Raw genomic sequence first — 23,107 nt, 5'->3', positions numbered from 1 at the left:
CACACCTATAATCCCAGCGCTTGGGAGGTGGAAAGCAGCAGGATTAGGAAGGAGTTCAAGGCTAGCCTTCTCTAATCCTAACTCACTAGTCTCTGTCTCCTTACCAGGGCCTTGAGTATTTCCCACCCCTAATAGTTAGAATCCCATTTGTGAGCTATGCCCAGTTTCCCTTTGAGCTGACTGGATTATTTTTCAGATTGCAATTATCATGTGATTATAGTGGTTATAAAAAAATCAAAATACTGTTATGGGTCCTAAAACTATTTCAAGGTGGAAAGATGGCTCAGCATGTAAGAGCACTTTGTTTGCTCTTACAGAGGACCTAGGTTTATTTCCCAGCACCCAAATGGTGGCTCAAAATCATCTGTAACTCCAGTTCCAAGGGATCTATCACTCTTTTCTGGCCTCCATGGGCATCATGTGTAAACATGTTGCACAAACATACACGCAGGCAAAACACTCATACACATAAAATAATAATGACACAAATATTCCCAGTCAAATACAACTTTAACAGAGATACAACTTTGCATAAGGGTGCTTTCGGCCTCAGCTACCATCACAGTGGCAAGCCAGGCTCTTCATAACCTGGATAAGTTCTGAAGAACGTCCTGGAGAGCTGGCAGAGGACACAAACAATCTTCCCAAAGATCACATGGAAGGAAGGAAGTAGTTAACCCTGAACACTCCTCCCTAATACCTGCAGTGACTGAGGGCACGAGAGCAAGACTGCTCTGCTGCAACTCTCCAAGGCTGGCCGGTCCTGCAGCCTGTCTGCCTGCCATCCCTCTAGCGCTCACTGTCCTTTCCTTGCCCTGACATGTGGCTTCACAGTTGCCATGCCAAGGAAGACCAAGCACTTATGTGGTGGCCATTTCAAAATTCGATGTCTAAGAAGAATCTTCTGACAGTGGCAGACACAATGATAAACTGAGCTCTTCTCCATCAGTGAGTGACCTCCACTATTCACCCAGCTTGGCTGTGCAACAGGACTTCTGACTTTTGAATAATATAGGCATACTACTTTAAAGGCAGTTAAGAAGCAGGGCGGCAGTGGTGCACGCCTTTAATCCCAGCACTCTGGAGGCAGAGGCAGCTGGATCTCTGAGATCAAGGTCAGCCTTGTATACAGGCAGGGCTACGCAGAGAAACCCTATCTCAAAACAAAACAAAACAAAACAAAACAACAACAACAACAACAACAAAAAGCAATAACAGTTAAGGCTGGATGGAGATACAGTTCAGTTGGTAGAATGCTTGCCTAGCATGCAAACAGCCCTGGGTTAGATCCCTGGTATCATACAAATGGGGCATGGTAGGTGGCACAAGCCTTGTCATCAGAGCACTCAACAAAGTGGAGGCAGAAAGATCAGAAGTTCAAGGTCATCCTCAGGTACAAAGTGAATTCAGGGTCAGCCTGGGATATAAGTCTCAAGGGGGGATTAAACTTTAGTGTGATATGGTTCTAAGAAGAGAAAACAGGATGGGGCACTTGGAGTATGCCTCAATCACCCTGTGTAAAATCCGAAAGTGCCCTGGGACATTCCTTTTTGTTTTTGTTTAGTTTTCTTTTTTGGGGGTGGGTGGGATGGGTGGGCAGACAAGTCTCTCTGTGTAGCCCTGGCTGTCCTGAACTCCCTATGTAGACCAGGTTGGCCTTGAACTAAGAGATCCTTCCACCTGTGCCTCCCAGCAGTGAGATCAAAGGTGTGCTCAACCATGCCTGGCTAGGGAGACTTCTACAGAGGTGGCTTCTTGAGGAAAGTGAGCCACATGAACTTCCTGCTAAGAAAGTCCAGACAGCATCACAGCCTCTGTCCCTCAACAGCCGCCAGTGTGCTGGGGCTGGTGTCAAAGGCCTGGTCTGAAAAAGTGGAACTGTAGGAGCAGCTGGCTCCAGGTTGTACACTAAGCACCACAGATCAGCCCCTCCACTTACAGCCTCGAGGCTGTCACACACTCACACACGGAGGACCAACTACTCTGAAGATGAAGTCTCAGGTTTGGCTTTCCTCAGAGGCTAGAAGTTCCTCCAGCTTTCTATCAAGATTTTTCTGAGAAAGTTTTCTCAAGCAAAGGATTCTATCCAGGCTCTTAAAGACACAGAGCCCTCAAAGTGGAGCTCCCCTCTTATTAGTACCTCACTTTTCACTGTAAATATACTAGGTTGGGCCTGGTGGCTCAAACCTCTAATTCTAATATCTAGGAGGCTGAGGCAAGAGTATGGTCACTAGTCTGGGGGCCAGACTGGGCTACTCAGTGAATTCCAGGTTTGCCTGAGCCATAGAGAGAGATATCTCAAAAAACAATTTAAAAAAAAAAAAAAAGAAGAAGAAGAAGAAAGAGAGAGAGAAAAGCTTAGGTATTATTTGGATTTCTAAATGCCTAACAGTCATTTGTAGTTTTTCTTTGTTTGAGACAGGATTTCTCTGTGTAACAGGCCTGGCTGTCCTAGAACTCACTTTGTAGTCCAGGCTGGCTTCGAACTCACAGAGATCCCCCTGCCTCTGCCTCCTGAATGCTGGGATTAAAGGTGTGTGCCACCACTGCCAGGCTCATTTGTATTTTTTTAAGGTTTATTTTTATGTATATGTATCTGTGAGTATCTACAGGTATATACTATATGTGTATCATGTACTTGCTGATGTCTGTGGAAGCAAGAAAGGGTGTTGGACAGCTGAAGCTCAAGTTACAGGTGGTTGTGAGCTGCCCAATATGGGTTCTGAGAACCAAATCCTGATCTCCTACAAGAGCAGCAAGTGTTCTTAACTGCTGAGCCAGCTCGACACCCTGAGCAGTCATTTGTAAGGGCTCTTAGGATCAGGAGAAACCAAACAGATTTAGAAAGTTTACAGAAGTAATACTTACCAGCTTTCAACAATACTCAGCTTGTAATAATACTTAAAAAAATGTCTTGTGGGCTGTCACGATGGTTTAGCCAGTATAAACATCAGCCAGCAGGCCTGAATTTGATCCCTAGAGCTCACATGGTAGAAGGAAAAAACCAACTCTCAGCATGCACACACACATGCCTCCATACAACATACACACAATACATGTAAAAAATGTCTTATACTGTGGTGATACTGTGTTCCCCAAAATATTGTGCACCCTAATAAACTTATCTGGGGTCAGAGAACAGAACAGCCACTAGATATAGAGGCCAGAAAATGGTGGCACACACGCCTTTAATCCTAGCCTTCTGGAGGCAGAGATCCATCCGGATCTCTCTGAGTTCAAGGCCACACTGGAAACAGCCAGGCATGGTGACTCATGCCTTTAATCCCAGGAAGTGATGGCAGAAAGCAGAAAGGTATATAAGGTGTGGAAACCAGGAACTAGGCCTGGTTAAGCTTTTAGGCTTTTGAGCAACAGTTCCGCTGAGATCCATTTGGATGAGGACTCAGAAGCTTCCAGTCTGAGGAAACAGGATCAGCTGAAAAATTGGCGAGGTGAGGTGGCTGTGGCTTGTTCTGCTTCTCTGATCTTCCAGCATTCACCCCAATACCTGGCCTTAGGTTTGTTTTTATTAACAAGATCCTTTAAGATTCCTGCTACGTTATACAACTCTATACAGGCCTCCTCTGGATCCAGAATCTAAAGCTCTAGAGAGAGCAGAAACTTAAAAAGAAATTACAGGAACTAAAACCTCAGCAAAGAGAGCTAGAGAGAGAGGACTCAGCGGTTAAGAGCACTGGCTGCTCTTCCACAGGACTTGTGGTCATTTCCCAGCACCCACATGGCAGCTCAAACTGTCTGTAACTCTAGTTCCAGGGGACCCGACACCCTCACACAGACACACATGCAGGCAAAACATCAATGAACATAAAAATAAATCAGGGCTGGAGAGATGGCCCAGCGGTTAAGAGCACTGGCTGCTCTTCCAGAGGACCCGGGTTCAATTCTCAGCACCCACATGGCAGCTCACAACTGTCTGTAATTCTAGTTCCAGGGGATTTGACACCTTCACATCAATGCATATAAAATAAAGTTAAAAAATATTTAAAAATAAATAAATAAATAAATAAATAAATAAATAAATAAATAAATAAATAAATAAATAAAAATAAATCATTAAAAAAAACCCTCAGCAATTGTTGGAGACCGACTCCGGACAGCTGTGTCTTGAATTTTGTGTGACCTTCCTTACTTTATCAAACCTTGCAAAAACAGGTTCCTGGCCTAACCGCGGGCTGTATAACTTCCTGGAGTAAGTGCTAATCAGCCAGCTGCAGGGGCCTGGGACCAAAGCGACCTCACCCTTCCTTAGGAATTTTCCATTCTTCTCTCCTTTTGCTTCCTCTGCTCCCCCTCCCTGCCTGAAGCCCTGCTTATAAGCCTCAATATCCAGTCAATAAACGAGACCTTGACGCGACTCAGACTGACTCTGTCTTCCCTTATGCGCCTGGTCTTCTTTCTCTCTCGCCCCCATTGATCTTTCAGGAGGTGCCTCCTCGGGTCTCCCCAATAACCTGGCCCACGGGACGGGTCAAGCAATGACTGCTAACACAACTTGCTCATGCCTATAGTCCAGAATTTGGGAAATGGAGGCATATCACAACCTCTAGGTTATTCTCAGTTACAAGGGAGTTAGTTCTGGGATAACGTGGACTATAGTTCTGGGATAACGTGGACTATAGCTCTGGGATAACGTGGACTATATGAAACCCTGACTCAAGAAACAAGGCAGGAACGTGACACACAGACATAAATGCAGGCAAAACACTAAGACAAAAAAAAAATCTAAAAGACAGACTGATTGTGACTGTATTATATTAATAAAAACAATAACAATTCTGCCTGCATCATCTACATTCCCATGACATTGTGGGTCCCAGCAGAATGCCTTTCTCCCTAAACGTTCTTTGGGGGCGGGGGGTTACTGGAAAATCAAACCAGGAGACACCAGTATGCCAGGCAAAGAGCTAGCATACTGGATTCTGAGCTATAGCCCAACCCTTAAAACTGTCTCAGAAGTGACTTTATATGCAGAGAAATTTTTAGCAAGCTCCTAGGCTGCTGGGGTGAAAGTAAAGCGTGAAGATAGGTTTGTCTACCCTTAGAATCAGAAAGTAGAATGCTGGTTGCCAAGGTAGCAGGGGGAGAGGGACAGGGAGTTGCTCAGAGGACAGTTTCAGTTCTGCAGAATGGAAAAGCCGTAGGGATCTGTGGCACAACAATGTGCATACTGTTAAGCAAACTGTTTCTACATCAAGGAATGGCTAGGACAGCAAATCTTTTAAACTCCATTTTAAAAAGGAAGATTTGCCCATTAGGTCTCACAACATGCTTGGCATTGATGGGCCCTTAGTAAGTGTTTGTGACTGAACCAAAGGCAGACAATTAGGAAGGTACAGTGGTGCATACCTATAATCCCAGCATTTGGGAGGTAGAAGTGGGTGGATTTCCATAAATTAGCCAACCAGGGTTACATAGAGAAACTGTTTTTAAAGAAAGGGAGGGCAGAGAGGAGGCAAGTGACTGAAGACTGACTCGCATTCTAAGTCATGGAACTTCAGACTGATTTCTTTATTTTTGTTTTTTTGACACAGGGTTTCACTATGTAGCTCTGGCTGTCCTAGGACTCACTCTGTAGACCAGACTGGTCTCAAACTCACAGAGATCCACCTGTCTCGGCCTCCTGAGTGCTGGGATTAAAGGCGTGTGCCACTACATGTCACCAAGCTTCAGACTGTTTTGTGCCCCAATGACATGGCATTCAAGAACTCTGGAATTCTCTGTTCTTTCTGACTTGTTCAGGTCCTAGTTTTGAGTACATTTTATAATTTATGCCTCTGTATTTATCTAACCCGTCTTTCCTCCATGTCTACTCTGACAACTACAACTAGACCCCGCCTTTAACAGGACTTCCCATGCTTAAACCATCACCTGCAGTCTCTCTGTTTAAAATGATCTGACTTTATGTGAATTTTGTGTGCATGGGTGTTTGCCTGCATATATATCTGTGTACCACATGCAGGCCTGGTACCCACAGAGGCCAGAAAGGAGTATTGGATTCCCTAGAACTGGAGTTACAGATGATTGTGAGCTACCACATGGGTACTGAACCCAGGTCCTCTGGAAGAGCAGCCAGTGCTTATAACTGCTGATCCATCTCTCTAGCCCCTAAGGACTTCTCTTAAACATCAAGTGGTGTCTGCTGGCACAGGCCTGTATTTCCAAGCAGTCAGGAGGCTGCAGCTTGCCTGGGCTACAGGGTGAGTTAAAGAACAGTCTAAAAAGGCAGGTGGTGGTGGCACACACCTTTAATCCCAGCACTTGGGAGGCAAAGGCAGGCAGATCTCTGTGAGTTCCAGGCCAGCCTGATCGAGTTCTAGGACAGTCAGGGCTGTTACACAGAGAAAGCCTGCTTTGAAAAACCAAAAACCCCTACCAAGTGAGTTCCTGGAAAGGCGCAAAGCTACACAGAGAAACCCTGTCTCGAAAAACCAAAAAAAAAAAAAGAAAAACCAAAAACCCAACCAAACCAAACAAAACCCACAAATAACAACAAACAAACCCAAAACAAAATAACAAACAAAAATAACCCAAAACAAACAACAATGAAAAACAAACCAAAACCAAAACAAGTCTAAGCAAGTTAGTAAGACCCCATCAAGACAAAAAGTGGCAAGGGGGCTGGGGAATGCAGCCCAGTGGCAGAGTACTTGCTTGACCAAGTGTGTGGAGCCTGGGTCCAGGAGGGGGCTTCTACCGTACGTCTCCAACCCATATTAATTTAGTACGGATAAAACGTTCACTAATATTTTTCAATAAATCATAGGTTGCAGGACAACCATCCAATGGAGAGGGTCAGGGCCAGGGCACTGGAGAAGCAGGGGCTGCAGACTAAAACTTACGACTTACAACTTACGACGACTTAAAACTTACAACGACTTAAAACTTACGACGACTTAAAACTTACGATGACTTAAAAGCCTGTTCTTGGGCCGGGCGACGGTGGCACATGCCTTTAATCCCATCACTCAGGAGGCAGAGCCAGGTGGATCTCTGTGAGTTTGAGGCCAGCCTGGGCTACAGAGCAAGATCCAGGACAGGCACCAAAACTACACAGAGAAACTCTGTCTCGAAAAACCACTTACTAATGCTGTAAGTCCCAGCTAACACCTATTAACAGGTTTTAGGTGTTATTTTATTAGTATTTTAGAGTCTACTTGGGATTTTAATCCTGTTTTGTTTTGTTTTATTTTTCTTTTCCCTTGCTATTAAGATAGCTGCTAACAGCTGCAGGGCCTTACTGCCTCCAAAGCCACCTCTCTGGGAAGCTGCAAATACTCTTGACACTGTGACATTAGTATTAATGTTCATAAGTGAAGGGAGAGAAGTACTCCACATGTTGGAGATAGGCAGGCAGTCAAATGCCTCTAATCTGATAAAAACAAGAGCACTATAATGCTATCATTTAGCAGCCTTCAGAGGCAGCTGGGGAAGAGAAACAACTATTTTGAGAGCAGAGTCCTGGGATAACTGTACCCTGTTGGTGGTAATGAGCATGTGAGCACACAGTAACTCTGTGACTGCAGGGATTATACCTGGACTTTCCACCCCTGATCCTGATTGCCCCTCTGGAGGGTCACAGGCTGCATGTAACTATTTACAAAGTAAACAGACCACTGCTGGGGAATGAAATGAGATTTCATACCTGCTAGACAAGCACTCACAAGCACTCTACCCAGCACTCTATCTCCAGCCCTCTTCCCCATTCTTGAATAGACTGAGTTCCTTTCCCTAGAAACTGCCTCACTTCTGGCTTGTGGACTCAAGAAACACTGCTCATCACTTTTAACCTTGAAAAAATAGGAAAGAGGGTGAGGATACAGCTTGTTAATCTTTCCTTTCCCGACTTCCTCATGCACCACATGAGTTTTTATTACTGGTTGGTGGCTGCTACTTAGAGAGAGATATTTCAGCTGACCTTCCTAAGCTGCCAGGGGATGAACGCTGCACGTGGCTTTCTGGCTATCCAGAGCTGACAGTGGCAGGAGTGTCTCTTTCTGTTAACATACAGAACAGAACACACAGAATGTTCTTTTTGTTCTGTATAAAAGTGACACAGGAGAATTAACACGAACTGGTCCAGCAGGAAAAGGGAGCATCAATAAACACCTCACAGACAGCTCCAATATGAAAAGAACAGGAATCTGCTCCGCGCTATAGGCAGAGGAAGAAAGGAAAATTAAAGTCATTCACAAAGACAGCTTCAAGTGTGAGGATGGAGTCACAGCTGGCTTCACAAAAGAGAACAAATATTTCAAAGGAAACAACTGACAGATTAATAGAGTGCTAGCCATCCGGCTACAGAAAGGGCCACTGGGGGGAGTGCTGAGAAGGCTCTCTGTTAGGAGAAAGCTTGCCTGCTGTCTTACTGGGTGAGCTGAATAGCTTTCAAGAACTCTGGAACACATGGTCATAATGCAATTGCTGGCTGTTCCTGCCAGTGAAACACTCAGAAGAGCTACAACGACGCATTGGCAGGGAAGGGGAGCAGAACACACATGGTTTCACTAGTTTGGAATTTATTCCTTGGCTTTTCCAACTCAGAATAACAGGAAACAAGAAAGGAGAATCACGTATTTATGTATGTATGTATTTATTTATTTACTGTGGGTGTGTACAAGTGAGCTTGTGTTGAGGACAGAGGTTCATAACCAGTGTCTTTTTTCAACTGTTTCTACTGTGTGTGTGTGTGTGTGTGTGTGTGTGTGTGTGTGTGTGTGTGTGTGTGCACACCTGCGCATGCGCATCTCACTGAACTGAAGCTCACCTATTCAACTAGACCGCTGTTGGGCAAGCCCCAGGATCCACCTACCTCTGCCTTCCTAATGTCAGGACCGCAGGCCGCCTAGCTTTCTTATGTGTATACTGGGGGCTGGGGCTCAGGTTCCCGAGCCTGAGCGGCAAGCACTTCACCCACGAGGCCATCTCCTCATCATCTTATTTTGTGCTTTTCAAACAAGACTCCAAAGGCTCAGACTGAGACAGCAAGGTGGGGCATAGCTGCATTGGGAGGTGAAGGCGGGAGAGCCAGGAGCTGAAGGTCATCCTCAGCTACACAGTGAATTTAGCTACATAAGCTAAAGTCATAGAGCCAACATAGGCTAGACGGCCCTGGTTTCATGTATTTTTCCCCTTGTAAACAACAGTTTTATATAAAGTTATGCACTTATCAATTATTAATCTAGTAAAGGCCCTTATTTAAGCTGGGTTGTGGTGGCGTATGCCGGTAATCCCAGCAGCTGGGAGGCAAAGGCAGGTGGATCTCTGCAAATTTGAGGCCAGTCTGGTCTACAGAGTGAGTTCTAGGACAGCCAGGGCTACATAAAGAAACCCTTTCTTAGGGAAAAAACCAAACAAACAAAATGGCCTCCCCTTCAATAAACAAACAAAAAACCAATCCAAACCAAAAGAAAACCCACAAAACCCCTTTATTTAAAAAAAGAAAAAGAGGCTGAGAATGGAAACCTTCAATTCAGCTCCATGCCATGCTGAAGCCCCATGAGTAGAGCCATAAGGGAGAAGGGGAAATCAGGCCAGACTCAAGGAAAACAAATGTACAAGCCTAGCTGCATCTTCAACTCAGACAATATCAGAGGAAAACCTGCCCAGAAATAACAGTTCGAGGGAAAGAAAACCTACCTCAATGAGAGCCCATGCTTTAATGAGCCACATACCTTCAGACCAAGCTGCACTCGACGTTTTCCTGGGCTGGAATTTACGTTCATTTCTTTTTTTTTTTTTGGAGCTGAGGACCAAACCCGGGGCCTTGTGCTTGTTAGGCAAGCGCTCTACCACTGAGCTAAATCCCCAACCCCATGTTCATTTCTAAGTTCTCATGTCTTACTTTTGTTTGGTTTGAGTTCTTCTTCTTCTTCTTTTTTTTTTTTTGAGACAGGGTTTCTTTGTGTAGTTTTGGTGCTTGTCCTGGAGAGCTAGAGATCCAGGCTGGCTTCGAACTCCCAGAGATCCACCTGCCTCTGCCTCCCAAGTGCTGGGATTAAAGGCATGTGCCACTACCGCCTGGCCTTGTTTGAGTTCTTAAGACATGGTAGCATGCAGCCCAGGCTGTCCCTGAACTTACTATGTAGCCTAGGATAACTCTGAACTCCTGATTCCACCTTCCAAGTGCTAGGATTACAGGTGTGCACCATCATGTTGATGCTTCTGACTGTCAGAAATCAAAATGACTGTGACTAAGAGCTTAAAAAGTAATATTTTATCACCCACTGTAAGACAGTAACTTGTCAAGTTTCACCCCATACTCTCTATATAATTAAACAAATCCCTCAGTGGCACAAATGAAGCAAGTATTACTCTATTTAAAGAACCAGCAAGCAATCTTGCGCTAACTCTTCTCAGCAGCCTGGCTTTACCACCCCGCTCGGAGCTCAGTCACAGAATCCCATTACCAGAACGAAGACAGCTACTTGATCCTTCCTCATCACCAGCGAGGTCATCCGGGGAGAGGAGTGACTTACCTGTTCTTCTGAGAGTTGAGAAATGTGATTCACAGCAGCATAGGACTCAATTTTGGGATTAAAGTGATTGATGATGGCTCTGAAATAAAGAATTAACATTAACATAGTCCCAGAAGAAAGATAATGATAATTCAGTAAATAGTAAGGAGTGAGTAGCCCTGGGTCAGTTTTTGTCAACTTGACACAAGCTACAGTTATCTGAGCAGAGGAAACTCAATTGAAAAAAATGCCTCCATCAGATTGGCTTGTAGGCAACTCTGTAGGACATTTTCTTGATGAATGATTGATGTGGGAAGACCCATGACACTGGGGGGCAGTGCCACCCCTGGACAGGTGGTCTTGGATAGTAAAGAAAGCATTGATAACAGACTGGAGAGATAGCTCAATGGTCCAGAGCACTTGCTGTTCTTACAAAGGACCTAAGTTCAGATCCTAGCACCCACACTGGGTAGCACACAACTGTCTCTAACTCCAATTCCAGGGGATTTGATACCCTCCTCAGGCCTCTGAAGGACACTGCATGCACCTGGTACACACACATAGGCAAACATACATACACAGAAATAAAAAGTAAAGTTAGAAAGAAAGGAAAGCATTCAAGTAAGTAAGCTGAGCAAGCCAGTAAGCAGAACTCCTCCATGGTCTATTTCAGTTCCTGCCTCGAGATTCCTGTCTTGAGTTCCTGTCCCGACTTTGCTCTGATGGAGTGACCTGCAAGCTTTAAGATAAAACGAACCCTTTCCTTCTCAAGTTGCTTTTGGTCAAGGTGTTTATCACAGCATTAGAACAAGGGTAACTGTCCTCTTCCTAAGCATGAGGTTACAAATGGGAATGAACTAGAAACTGAAATGGGAAGGATTTAATGAGTTATTGAAGCCAGGCACAGTAGTGAATGCATTTAATCCCAGCACTCAGGGGGCAGAGGCAGGCAAATTTCTGAGTTCAAGGCCAGCCTGGTCTACAGAGTGAGTTTCAAGAAAGCCAGGGCTATACAGAGAAAATCTGTCTTGAAACCCAGACCCCTACTCCCTAAAAAAGTTACTGGAGAATACAATCAAATGCCTCTGATGTGGAAATGAGCTACAGAGAAAAGCACATAAGTAAAAAAAAAAAAAAAACAAGCCATGTCAGGCAGTGGTGGCACACATCTTTAATCCCAGCACTTGGGAGGCAGAGATGTTAGGATCCTGCCCTCACATCCTGCCCTCACATGCTCATCGTGGGTTCTTGTGTCTTACGTCATCAGTGGGCATGGGCAACTATGTACCCACCTTAAAAAGCCAGACATGGACCCCCCCCCCTGTTTTTTCTCTGCTCTCTGCTCTGCTCCCTCCCCCACCAGGCCTGGCTCTCCCCTCTTCCCCCTCCCCCTGCCTTTCCTTTCTAATAAAGCTCTAAAAGTACCACTGGGTTCTGTTGTGACCATAACCTTTCCACACAGTAACCAGCGCTGATTACTATCAAGAGGCAGGTGGATCTCTGTGAGTTCGAGGCCTGCCTGGGCTACAGAGTGAGTTCCAGGAAAGGTGCAAAGCTACTCAAAGAAACCCTGTCTTGAAAAACAAAAACAAAAACAAAAAACCCCAAAAACCCACAAAACAACAACAATAACAACAACAACACAAAAAAACCAAGTCATGCTAAGATTCAAGATGAAAAAGAACAACCCAGGGTCCACCAGGGGGCCCTGGTGTTCCAGTTAGAATGAGGTATACAGGGTGGGTACTCAGTGAAGCTGGACCAACACGAGATGAAATACAGTCACTGAAGAAGCTAAGCTTTATCAAAACTGACATTCAATCTTCATGCTTGTTAGTATGTAGCTCCAAAGCAAAATTTAAATTCCAGGCATTGAAACCAAAATCAAGAGTTATCACTTTCGGGCTGGAGAGATGGCTCAGAGGTTAAGAGCACTGATTGCTCTTCCAGTGGTCCTGAGTTCAATTCTCAGCAACCACATGGTGGCTCACAACCATCTATAATGAGATCTGGTGCCCTACTGTATACATAATAAATCTTAAAAAAAAAAATCACTTTCAAACATTCCCTGTCTATCAGTTGTTCACATCCAAAGTCACCACATCTTATTAAATTTACCTCTCAAAAAAATCTCTAAGGAGTTGGGGGGAAAGTTCGTGTTAAGCAAATGTGAAAATCTGAGTTTAGAGCCCCAGCACTGACATAAAAGCTAAGCATACTTGTGTGCCCATGAAACCCTAATACTGGGGCAGGGGAGATGCAGAGACAGGGGGCTGGCCAGCCAGCCAATGTGGCAAAAACCAATGAGCTCTAGGTTCAGTGAGAGATCCTACTTTAAAATTGGGTTCCCATGGTACAACAGCGGCATGAATGTTACAGGGATAACCAACCACTCTCTGCTTGGATATAAAAGTGTGCTTCACAAAAGGAAACACACGTCTAGTGCTGTAAATATGACCCAAAACTCAAGGTTGGAGAGCTCACAAGTCTCAGGACGAACCTACTACTATTATTCTACAAAATGGACTTACTGTCAAACTGCCCTACAAATTTATGTCTCTCTACCCCCAGATTAGTACAGCTCTCAGAACCCATCAGAGAACTTTCTCTGTGGGAGGGTGGTCTATGCAGAAACTCACAACTGATCAAGCACAGAGAATCAATGTCAATGGAGTGCTCAGCCACAAATGGAACATCTCTACCACAGTCTCTCCACAAGGTTCAGGGACCATCGTGGAAGAGGGGTGGAAAGACGCTAAGAGCCAGAGATCAGGGAGAATGAAAGTGAAACAGTATCTTCTGAACCACGTCACTCATGAACTCACAGCAGCTGGAGCTGCCAGCCATTCAGTGTTCCAGCATGGAACGAACATACATACATACGTACATACACACACACACACACACACACACACACACACACACATATGCTGGTTCCTGCAATGATTTTTTTTTTTTGTATGCTATGTATGCTTCCAAGAACTCCTAACAGTGCATTGACCTGAAATTCTTCTCTAGCATCCTAGGGATAGCTTTGTTTCTTGTGCAAATGAAGCTCAGACCCTCCTTTCTCTCACAGCCCAAATGGCATTCCAGAGCAATTGACTCAGAACAAAAGGGTTTTTTTGCAGTTTTATTTTAATGACTTATTAAATCTTTTACCTAGGCACCTGTAAGATTGCAGTTTGAGCACATTTATGATAGACTCATGACATTTCACCTAACCACTTATAAGAATATATTTTGAGCACATAAATTCCCTTTCTGACTTATTCCAGGCCTTATCTGACCCCACCTCCTCTATTCACGCCCCTTTTGGGTTACAAATGAAGCTGGTTATCATGGCTCTTGTGGGGACCTTGGAAGCTTCTGCATTGTATTGTAGGAGTCAGGCAGCTGGTAAGGGAGAAGAACAAGGATGAAGATGAGGATAGGATGGAAATGAGTTAAAGTTATGAGAGGACAGGAGGAAAAGGAACAGAGAGGAGCTAAATGTAAGAATAAAACTGAAGCTGTATAGATAGAATGTAATCTCAGAGGAATAAAGTAAATGGACAAAAGAACCTGGTGTACTTAGATTATTTTCCCATAGATTACCCCACTGATAGTTAGTCTCTTCTGGGACCCTGGGAAGGAAACTAAGAGGCAGGACATCAATAATTTCTGAAAGGGAAAGGTTCATGAGTCCCTTCTCCAAACTGAGGAGCTGTGGACAGGCAATGGTTTCTGGTGGAGGGACAGTGAGTTTTCTTTAAGGGTGTGACTCCTGGTAGGTTGGATATACTCTAGTAATACCCAGGAGTATATGGGGAACACAAACTGTAGTCAATGGGATTAAAAAAAAAAAAAAGAGGATACAAAATTAAGGGTGTATTAGGAAGTGGACATGGATCTGGGAGGAGTTAGAGTATGTATGGGGTGAATATGATTGAAATACGCTACACGAAATTCTCAAAGAATTAATAAAAATATTAAAAAATATGAAGTAGAGAAGCAACTAAGGAAAGCATCTTGATGTTCACCTCTGACCTCCACATGTGCCCATGTGGGTGAGCGTACCTACTCAAATGCTTAACACACACACACACACACACACACACACACACACACACACACACACACACACATATTTATAGCCTGAACGAAGACTGGTCCCTTATAGAGAATGTTCCTACCAAGATTAGCTAAACCTACTCCTTTGATTCAACTTTATACTGTAAATCCTGCCTCCTGTTTATTTGTATGTAAAATCCTGCCTCCTTGTTCAGCTACATGCAATACTCCTGCCTCTCTGTTCAGTTCTATATAATAAATGCACTGAGGTTCTAGGTTGCTGTGGTTTCTCCAGCCGAGAGTCCAGACTATCCAATCCCAGCTATTTCTGTGTGTTCATGTGTCTGTCTTTTCTTCACTCCCTCCCCATCCTAGTCAGCTCCGTCCCTGGAGCCATGCAGGATGTGGCACAGTGTTTCAGGTAATATACAGATACTTCCTCTCATAGGACATTTAATTCCTACCAGTACTAAGGATTGGCTAGATTTAGAGACTTATTTAGAGTAGCAAAATGGGAAAAACAGAAATTTACAGTAAAAAAGACTCGCAAACAATACATTAACCAGATGAGGAGGATTAACAACCCAGTGATATCACAGCTATTCTAAGAAAGGAACATCACCTTTCTTAGGTTCTTCCAGAAACTCTAAGAAAAACATCAGACAGCATGGGGCACATAGCTGCACTAACAGTGTCTGGAAACAGAGGCAAAAGGATTGACAGTTCAAAGCCAGCTTAGATTAGAGTCTCAGAAAACATAAGGCCCAGAAGCCAGGCTTGGTGATGTCCCTAATCTTAGCACCTAGGAGGCAAAGGCAGGTGGCTCTCTGAGAGGAGGAGGCCAGCTTGGTCTACATAGTGAGTTTCAGGACAGCTAGAACTACAGTGAGTCCCTGTCAAAAGGTGGGTTGCTCAGTGGTGGAGTACATTCTTAGCCTCTACAAGGCTCTGTGTTTGATCCACAGCCTAAGAAAAGAAGGGATCAAAGAGTAATCAAGGAAGGAAGAAATGGAGGGAAGGAAAAGGTAGGAGGGGGAAAGTGAAAGAAAGAAAAATTTCAGACAAATTCCAACTAGGGGTATGCTACAGGGTACCAGCAATTCTTAAGACAGTAAAGGTCACAAAACACAGGACTTGGGAAAATGTCATAGATCAGAGGACACTGGGAAGACATGACATGTAAATACAATACAGCACCTGTACTGGGTCCTGGAACAAAAGGAAGATATTGATGGATAAACTGTGCAGCTTAGATACAATAGAGAGTTTAGTTAAGAATGACAAGCCAATGCCAGTTTCTTTGTGTTCATAAATGAACCATGCTAACATGAGATGAGACTAGGCTAAGGATATACAGGAAGTCTGTATTACCTTTGCACTTTTCCTGTAAATATATAATTACTCCAAAATAAGTTTATTAAAATGTGTGTGCAGGAGATAGTAAAAGGCAGTATTTTCTTTAGTATAGGTTATTGATAGTAAAGAATTAGAGAGTTATCTCATCTGGTTCAAGTAATCAAAGTATAAACTAGAAACTTAAAAAAACATAGTCTGATTATTTATTCTGGATGATTTCTGGCAAGTGATATTATCTTCAGAAAGTGCCTGGGAACACTAACTATAGGCATATAACAAATATTTGCTAAAAGTGATTTAAACATGAGAGAGTTCTTACAATAATAAAGCATAAATATATAACATATTGTACTTATTGCATACAGTTTTACTATGTTAGTTAAAACTTTCGCTTTTTATTTAGATAAAAAGGGGGAAATGTGTGATTTTTAAAAAAATTTATTTATTACATATACAGTCTTCTGTCTGCATGTATGCCTGCACACCAGAAGAGGGCACCAGATCTCATTGTAGATGGTTGTGAGCCACCATGTGGGTGCTGGGAATTGAACTCAGGACCTCCGGAAGAGCTGTCAGTACTTTTAACCTCTGAGCCATCTCTCCAGCCCATGCTGTGTGATATTTTGATTGTGTTCTGACAAATAAAGCTTGCTTGGAGTCAGAGGGAAGAGCCAGCCACTAGCTGACCATAGACATTTGGAGGACTGTAGACGGAGAGGAGACAGGAAGTAGTAAGTGGGGGCTGAGAAGAATGGTAGAAGTAAGAAGTGACTGGTGGCTTCTCCCTGCTTCTCTGATCTTTCAGGTTCTTACCCCAATATTTGACTCCCAATCTTTTACTGTTTTTGGTTTGTTTGTTTATTTGTTTTGTTTTTCGAGACAGGGTTTCTCTGTGTAGCTTTGCGCCTTTCCTGGAACTCACTTGGTAGCCCAGGCTGGCCCTGAACTCACAGAGATCCACCTGCCTCTGCCTCCCGAGTGCTGAGGTTAAAGGCATGCGCCAACACCGCCCAGCCCAATTTTTTATTGTTAAAGATTAATTAGAATAAAACTTCATCAAGAAAAACTTGGAAAAACAAATGCCAAACATCTAGCACAGTATCTGGAACCCAGCTGGTTCTCAGTAATAGTCAGTGGATGAATAAATCACTCAGGATAGACATGGGTCGGAAGCTTGGATAACTTGGTATTCCACAGACAACCAAACACAGCAGGCTAAAGTGGAGATTTGGTGTTGTGGGATATTTTACACTATGTGAAAAAGTTGTAACTGGTGTAATAAAAAGCTGAACAACCAATAGCTAGGAAGAGGTTAGGCAGGACTTCTGGGGACAGAGAGGACTCTGGGAAGAAGAAGGGCAGAGTCACCAGCCAAACGCAGAGGAAGCAGTATGGGCAGTATGGGGATATGAGGTAAGGAGCCATGCAACAGACAGTAGATTATAATAAATGGGTTAAGTTAGAAGAGCTAGTTAGGAACTAGTCTAAGCTATAGGCTGAGCTTTCATAATTAATAAAAAGTCTCTGTGTCATTATTTTTGAGCTGGTGGCCCAAAGAAAAATTAATCTACAACTGCTTCCCTGAACAATACATCATAATGGGAAAAAACCAAGGATTTTAGATGTAGAGAAAGTAGGCCTGAGTTAAAATCCTGATTCCCCACTGGGCACTGTGGCACATACTTATGATTCTAGCACTCAGGAGGCAGAAGTAGGCTAGAGGACTTAAGGACAGCCTGGGTTCAGGGGTTGGGCTATATCTCAGTGGTAAAGCACCCACCTAGCATGTCTAAGACCCTGCTAAATCACCTAGTACTGAGGGGAAAAGTCCCAATTCTTCTACTTACTTGTTGTAAGAAAGCAATCGCTTTTAAGTACTGGCTTTTCCATTTGGTTGGATTTCCTCTCTAAAATTTCTTTCATTTTTTTTGTACTAACTAATTTGCCCTAAAGGTAGGTAGGTAGAGGTGTGTGTGTGTGTGTGTGTGTGTGTGTGTGTGTGTGTGTGTGTGTGTGTGTGTGAGAGAGAGAGAGAGAGAGAGAGCGAGCGAGCGAGCGAGAGCGCTTTGCTGGGGATTACCATTAATCTAAAACTTCATCTGGGTTGTCTATTTTGTTTTTTCTTTTAAGCAATCTCTCCTTTGCTAGAATATTCTGTGACACACTACACAATATACTACAGAGGATGTTCCTGGGTATCTGGTGATTATAAATGGGAAAACCATTCTATGCTTTTAAACACTCTTTTTTTTTTAATTAAGAAATTTTTCATTCATTTTACATACCATCCACAGATCCTCCTCTCTTCCCTCCTCCTGCCTCCTTCAGCCTTCTCCAACCTACCTCCATTCCCTCCTCTGAAAAGGTAAAGCCTCCCATGGGGAGTCAGCAGAGCCTGATACATTCAGTTGAGGGAAGAAGAATTCTATAAGCAAGGGGCATCAAGATCATGATGGGGAAACCTACAGAGACAACCAAACCAAGCTAGTGGGAACTCATGAACTTTAGACCAACAGCTGTGGAGCCTCCACAGGACTGGACTAGGACCTCTGCATAAGCGAGACAGTTGTGTAGCTTGATCTGCTTAAGGGCCCCCCTGGCAGTAGGATCAGGATCCATCCCTGGTTGCATGAGCTGGCTTTCTGGAGCCCAGTGCCTATGGTGGGACACCTTGCTTTTAAACATTCTTCAAAGAAACCTCCAAACACACTGGCCTCTGAGAAGGGGGGAAGGCAGGACTGAGTATCATGTGTCAGTAGATAGTTCGTCTGAGGTTTAGTCATTTAATTTTATACTAACTTTTCTTTTCACCTTCACAACTGTCACACACACTTCCATTTCATGCAATAATAAGCTTCTTACCTTATGGAGCCAATGAATCTTCAGCCCATACAATTCAACAACAAAAGCAACAACAGCAAAACCCAATTTCCCCTGACGCCTGTTAACAGCAGTGTATTACAAGCCTCAGAGACTCTGCTGATTAACATTTAACAAAATAAAACCTCAAATAAGAATTCCTCCCAACCTTTTCACTTTGGAACTATCTAATCAAAAACTTCATCGACTGGCCTGTTGGGGCGTTCCTCTAAGTTATCCCTTCTTTATACTACGGTCCCTGTAGCTGTTCAAGACCAAAGACCAAAAGAAACAAGTGTATATATATTTTATTTTTATTTATTTATTTATTTATTAAAAATAAAATGAAAATAGAGAACCTTAGTATGGAAGGCATTTTGACAAATAAAATAACGAAGACAAAGAACATGGAAACAAAAGATGAACTAGCAGGGATGTGGAAATGGGAGTGTAGGATAAAAAAAACTAGTAGTGTGGTGACATTTTATTTGTATGTTAATAAATAATGTTTGCCTGGAGATCAGAGGACATAGACAGTCAGCCATAAACAAAAGTCAGGCAGTGGTAGCACAGGCCCTTAATCCGATCACATGGCAGGCAGAGTCTCTGCGTGGTCAAGACACAGCCGAGCGTGGTGACACATGCCTTTAATCCCAGTACCAACCATAGAGACCTGGAGGTCTGTACAGACAGGCATGACAAGGAAGTGAGGTGGCTGGACTAAGAGGCAATGAGAAGGCAGAACAGCAAGGCAATAAAGGCGCAGGTTAGACAGGAAGAAGCTGGATCACTTCCGAAGCTCTGGCGGCATGGTGAGCTAAGGTCAGCTGGCGGCTCTCACAATTTCTCTGGTCTCTACGGCTTTCACCCCTGTATTTGGCTCTGTTTCTTATTTAATAAGACTGTTTAGAAATTCGTCTACATAGTAGAGGGGGTTGGGGACATAGCTCCTTTGGTACAGTGCTTGGTTAGCATGAAAAAAGCCCTGACTCAACCTCCAGGACCACCTAAACTAGGTGTTTGTGATCCCAGCACTTGGGAGGTAGAGGCAAGAGGATGGGGAGTTCCAGGAAAATATAAAAATGATCAAAGTAACATCATATCACATGCACATGTGAAAAGGTCATAACAAAGCAGTCTGACAGCTGACAGGAGGAATAAGCCACTGGCTCAGACATCTACTTGCCTGCTCGCTTTACGTATTGATCCAAGTTTGTCAAGTGGCCTAAGAAACTACTAAAGAATCTGACTAATTTGTGCAATAAATTTGCTGGCTGAAGGGAGTGGACTGGAAATGTGTATCACTGACCTGTATCCTAGCAACTCACAGACTTCAACATGGGGGAATGACTTGAGCCAGCATTGTTCTTGATTTCCAAGTGAAAAACACATGTGTCACACCAGGGACATTATTTACCTACTGCCTCCATTTTCATGCAGCTGTGTGTCAAGTGAATGAAGGTTCACAACTCATTAACTGGAAATAGCAGAGGATTAACATGTATGAAATGTACAGACACACGGCCTCCGGGTAGCTGCCGCCTCCTCCAAAGCTGTATGTGCATGGCTATTTATTTGGGGAGTTTAGGCTTTCTACCTTGATGCATGGCTTCCCCTGATGTAGGTTTCCACCTCATCACCTGCTGGAAATGAGGCAATAGGTTATAGCTACTTTCCTTGAAAAATGAGTTCATTTATTTCACTCATTCCCTGTGTCTACCGGAAAACAAGCTGAGGTTCAGTTGTGTCCCCAGATCACAGATTTCAGCCAGGCTTTACTCTGCAGGCTTTATTCTTAGCTAACCATCCCCTGCACGTCCCTGTGAGAGGAACGACATTGTTCCTGCTTTAGCTACTAGCCTAGCATTTGTCTCCAGTCTCCACAATCACTGGAATGATTTAAAGAGTTAACCAAGCTGAAAGAACTGCCCTCGTTCTATAATGGACACCAGTGACACATTCCTCTTAGATATGTCCACTTTTTAGCAAATCTTTCCCTCAATAAGTGAATAGAATAAAAATCTTCCTAGAGATAAAATACTCACATGATGAACCCGACCTGCCCAGATCTCATTACTCTGTACTTCAGGTTCTCTTTCTTTTTCTTTTTCCAGACAGGGTATCTCTGTGTAACAGCTCTGGCTGTTGTGGAACTCTCTCTGTAGACCAGGCTGACCTTGAACTCAGAGATCTATCTGCCTGCCTCTGCCTCCTGAGTGCTGGGATTAAAAGTGTGCACCACTACTGCCTGGCCTCTTTTTTTTTCCCATTACTACTTTGTAAATTTTATTTTCATTTTATGTGCATTGGTGCTTTGCCTGCATGTGTGTGTGTGTGTGTGTATGTGTGTATGTGTGTATGTGTAGGGGTGTTGGATCCCCCTGGAACTGGAGCTACAGACAGTAGCTGCCATGTGTGTACTGGAAATTGAACCTAGGTCCTCTGGAAAAAGCATCCAGTGCTCTTAACTGCTGAGTCATCTCTCCAGACCCCAGGCTCCCTCTTTCTTTCTCTATTGGCTGGTCAGGAATTGCTGACTAGAAATGCTCCTGGGGCTAGAAAATGAAACCTTTGAAGTCTGGTCCTGGGTGTCCTATCTCTGGAAGCAAGATGTTGCTTCACTCTCAGAAACACCTACTAAATGTAAAGGAACAAAATAGGCCATTTGACATTATCTATTAAATTCTCCTCTTTCTCTTGAGAAAACAAGAACTCTAGACACACCTAGGAGAAATTCTAAAGAGTGGCAATCACCTCAAAATCCCAAGAAGTAGCCTAATTTTAATTAATGATAAACATTCTAATCTTTTAAATATGACTTGAACATGTTCCAAAAATGGCATGAGACAAAAGCCTGAAATACTTTAATTACATCTTATTTTCATTAGTCCAACTAAATCAATTATTATAAGACAAATTTTAAGCACCAAGAGGGAAGGAGGCAGAAAAATAAGTAACTCATTTAGGCTTTTTTATCACTTCAAAGACGGAGGCAAGTTTTTAGCAGTTTCTAAGCTGAGGTTGGAGAGAATATTCTGTGGGTCCTATACCAGTGAGAGAAAAAGGGGCATTTGGAGCCCACACTGATCAGAAGAGCTAAACATATACCTCAGTGGTAGAAAAGGGGGGCTCAGGGCCTCATGCGCACGAAGGAGGAAGGCGGCTATCAAGAGTTCAGAGTTTCAGTTCATGTACTATGATATGGAGAGGTCCGCATGTTCACTTGTAGGAGAAATGAGATGGTGGGTCATATGGATCACACACTGGTTCTCAAGGACTCCAAGAAAAGAATGAAATTAAAAGACATGGAAAGAGGTTTATTTTCTATCCCAGGGGAACCTTTTAGAACTCCTCAGGAAAGGCAATCAGTGAGACTGCCAAAGCAATTAAGCAAGTGAACACTTAGCATAAAGCCCACATCAGTTAAGTGAGCAGAGATGAATCTTATTACCGTGCACTGTCAGCTCTGAGCCCGCAGGTGCTAACCACCGAGATGAGGTGCTGCTCTGCCCTGGCTGCTCTCCGCTCACGGTGACAGCGCTTTGCCCTTCCTGCTGGCTCTGAGGAAGGCTGTTCACCTGCTTTGGCAGTGACTTATGTTCCCTTCAGAACTCTGACACAGTGCTTTCCACAAGAAGCCCGAGTGCCGCTCCTGTAGTAGGTGGTGGCTGGCTAGAGACAAGAGCCTTGCAAGCCAAGAAGCTGGGGAGAGCAGAAGCAGAGGAGCCGGGCGGCAGAGCTGCTGGTACAGAGCGGGTCTTTAAACCAGGAGCCTAGTGGGGAAGAAACACTCTGCCCTTTTAGTACAACTGGCTCAAAAGAGAAAACCACCTCCTTGGAAAAAAGAGAAAGTACCAAGGGAGCATCAGCTTTACTAATGAATGCAATCAGCCTAGTCAGCATCATTATTTAATAAAACTCCTGTTTGCCAGAGGAGATGGGTATTATCCCAAGACTTACAAATGGCACCTGAACACCCTTTGGTTCTATTTTGTTCTGTAAACGGACTAAATGATAGCTTATTGTCAGAGTCTCGGCACCAGGGACCCTCAAAAAGAGCAGCTGTGGAGACAATTTCCAACATCAAACTCATGTTAAAAACCATTATCAAAGACCATTCAAGGAGAAAATAAGAATGGAGTCTAGAAACCAATAAACCTCTGACTCACTATAGAAGAGACTGAGACTGCTGGGCAACAGACATGACTAGTCAATAGAAGAAATGCCATAGGCTGGGCTTCAGCTTCTCCATGATGCTGGAGAACAGATGCATATGCATGCACATCAGCTTCTCTTCTTGCTAGGCCCTCAACAGGAGCAAACAAAGAGCCTGGGAAGAGTGACTGGCAGCCACACTTTCTCCC

At 43.7% G+C, this 23,107-nt stretch overlaps 1 protein-coding gene across 5 annotated transcripts in view; it reads right to left on the bottom strand.

The window, feature by feature from the left end:
* Armh3 (armadillo like helical domain containing 3) overlaps positions 1–23,107 on the bottom strand; it is a 204,478-nt gene that overhangs the window by 22,632 nt on the left and 158,739 nt on the right. For 3 of the 5 annotated variants that reach the window (XM_052711922.1, XM_052711923.1, XM_052711925.1), the window contains one exon: positions 10,497–10,575. The exons of 1 other annotated variant lie outside the window; for it this stretch is intronic. In XM_052711922.1, coding sequence (XP_052567882.1) covers positions 10,497–10,575 — 79 coding nt within the window. Of the gene's footprint in view, positions 1–10,496; positions 10,576–23,107 lie in introns of those variants that run through there. One more of the 5 variants, XR_008212810.1, reaches the window with a different exon arrangement.

Source organism: Peromyscus californicus, unplaced genomic scaffold (genome assembly GCF_007827085.1).
Source record: "Peromyscus californicus insignis strain IS unplaced genomic scaffold, ASM782708v3 Scaffold_4__1_contigs__length_199733344, whole genome shotgun sequence".
Lineage (NCBI taxonomy): Eukaryota > Metazoa > Chordata > Mammalia > Rodentia > Cricetidae > Peromyscus > Peromyscus californicus.
The sequence above is the reverse complement of the archived record's forward strand: the minus strand, read 5'-3'. Positions and strand labels throughout refer to the sequence as shown.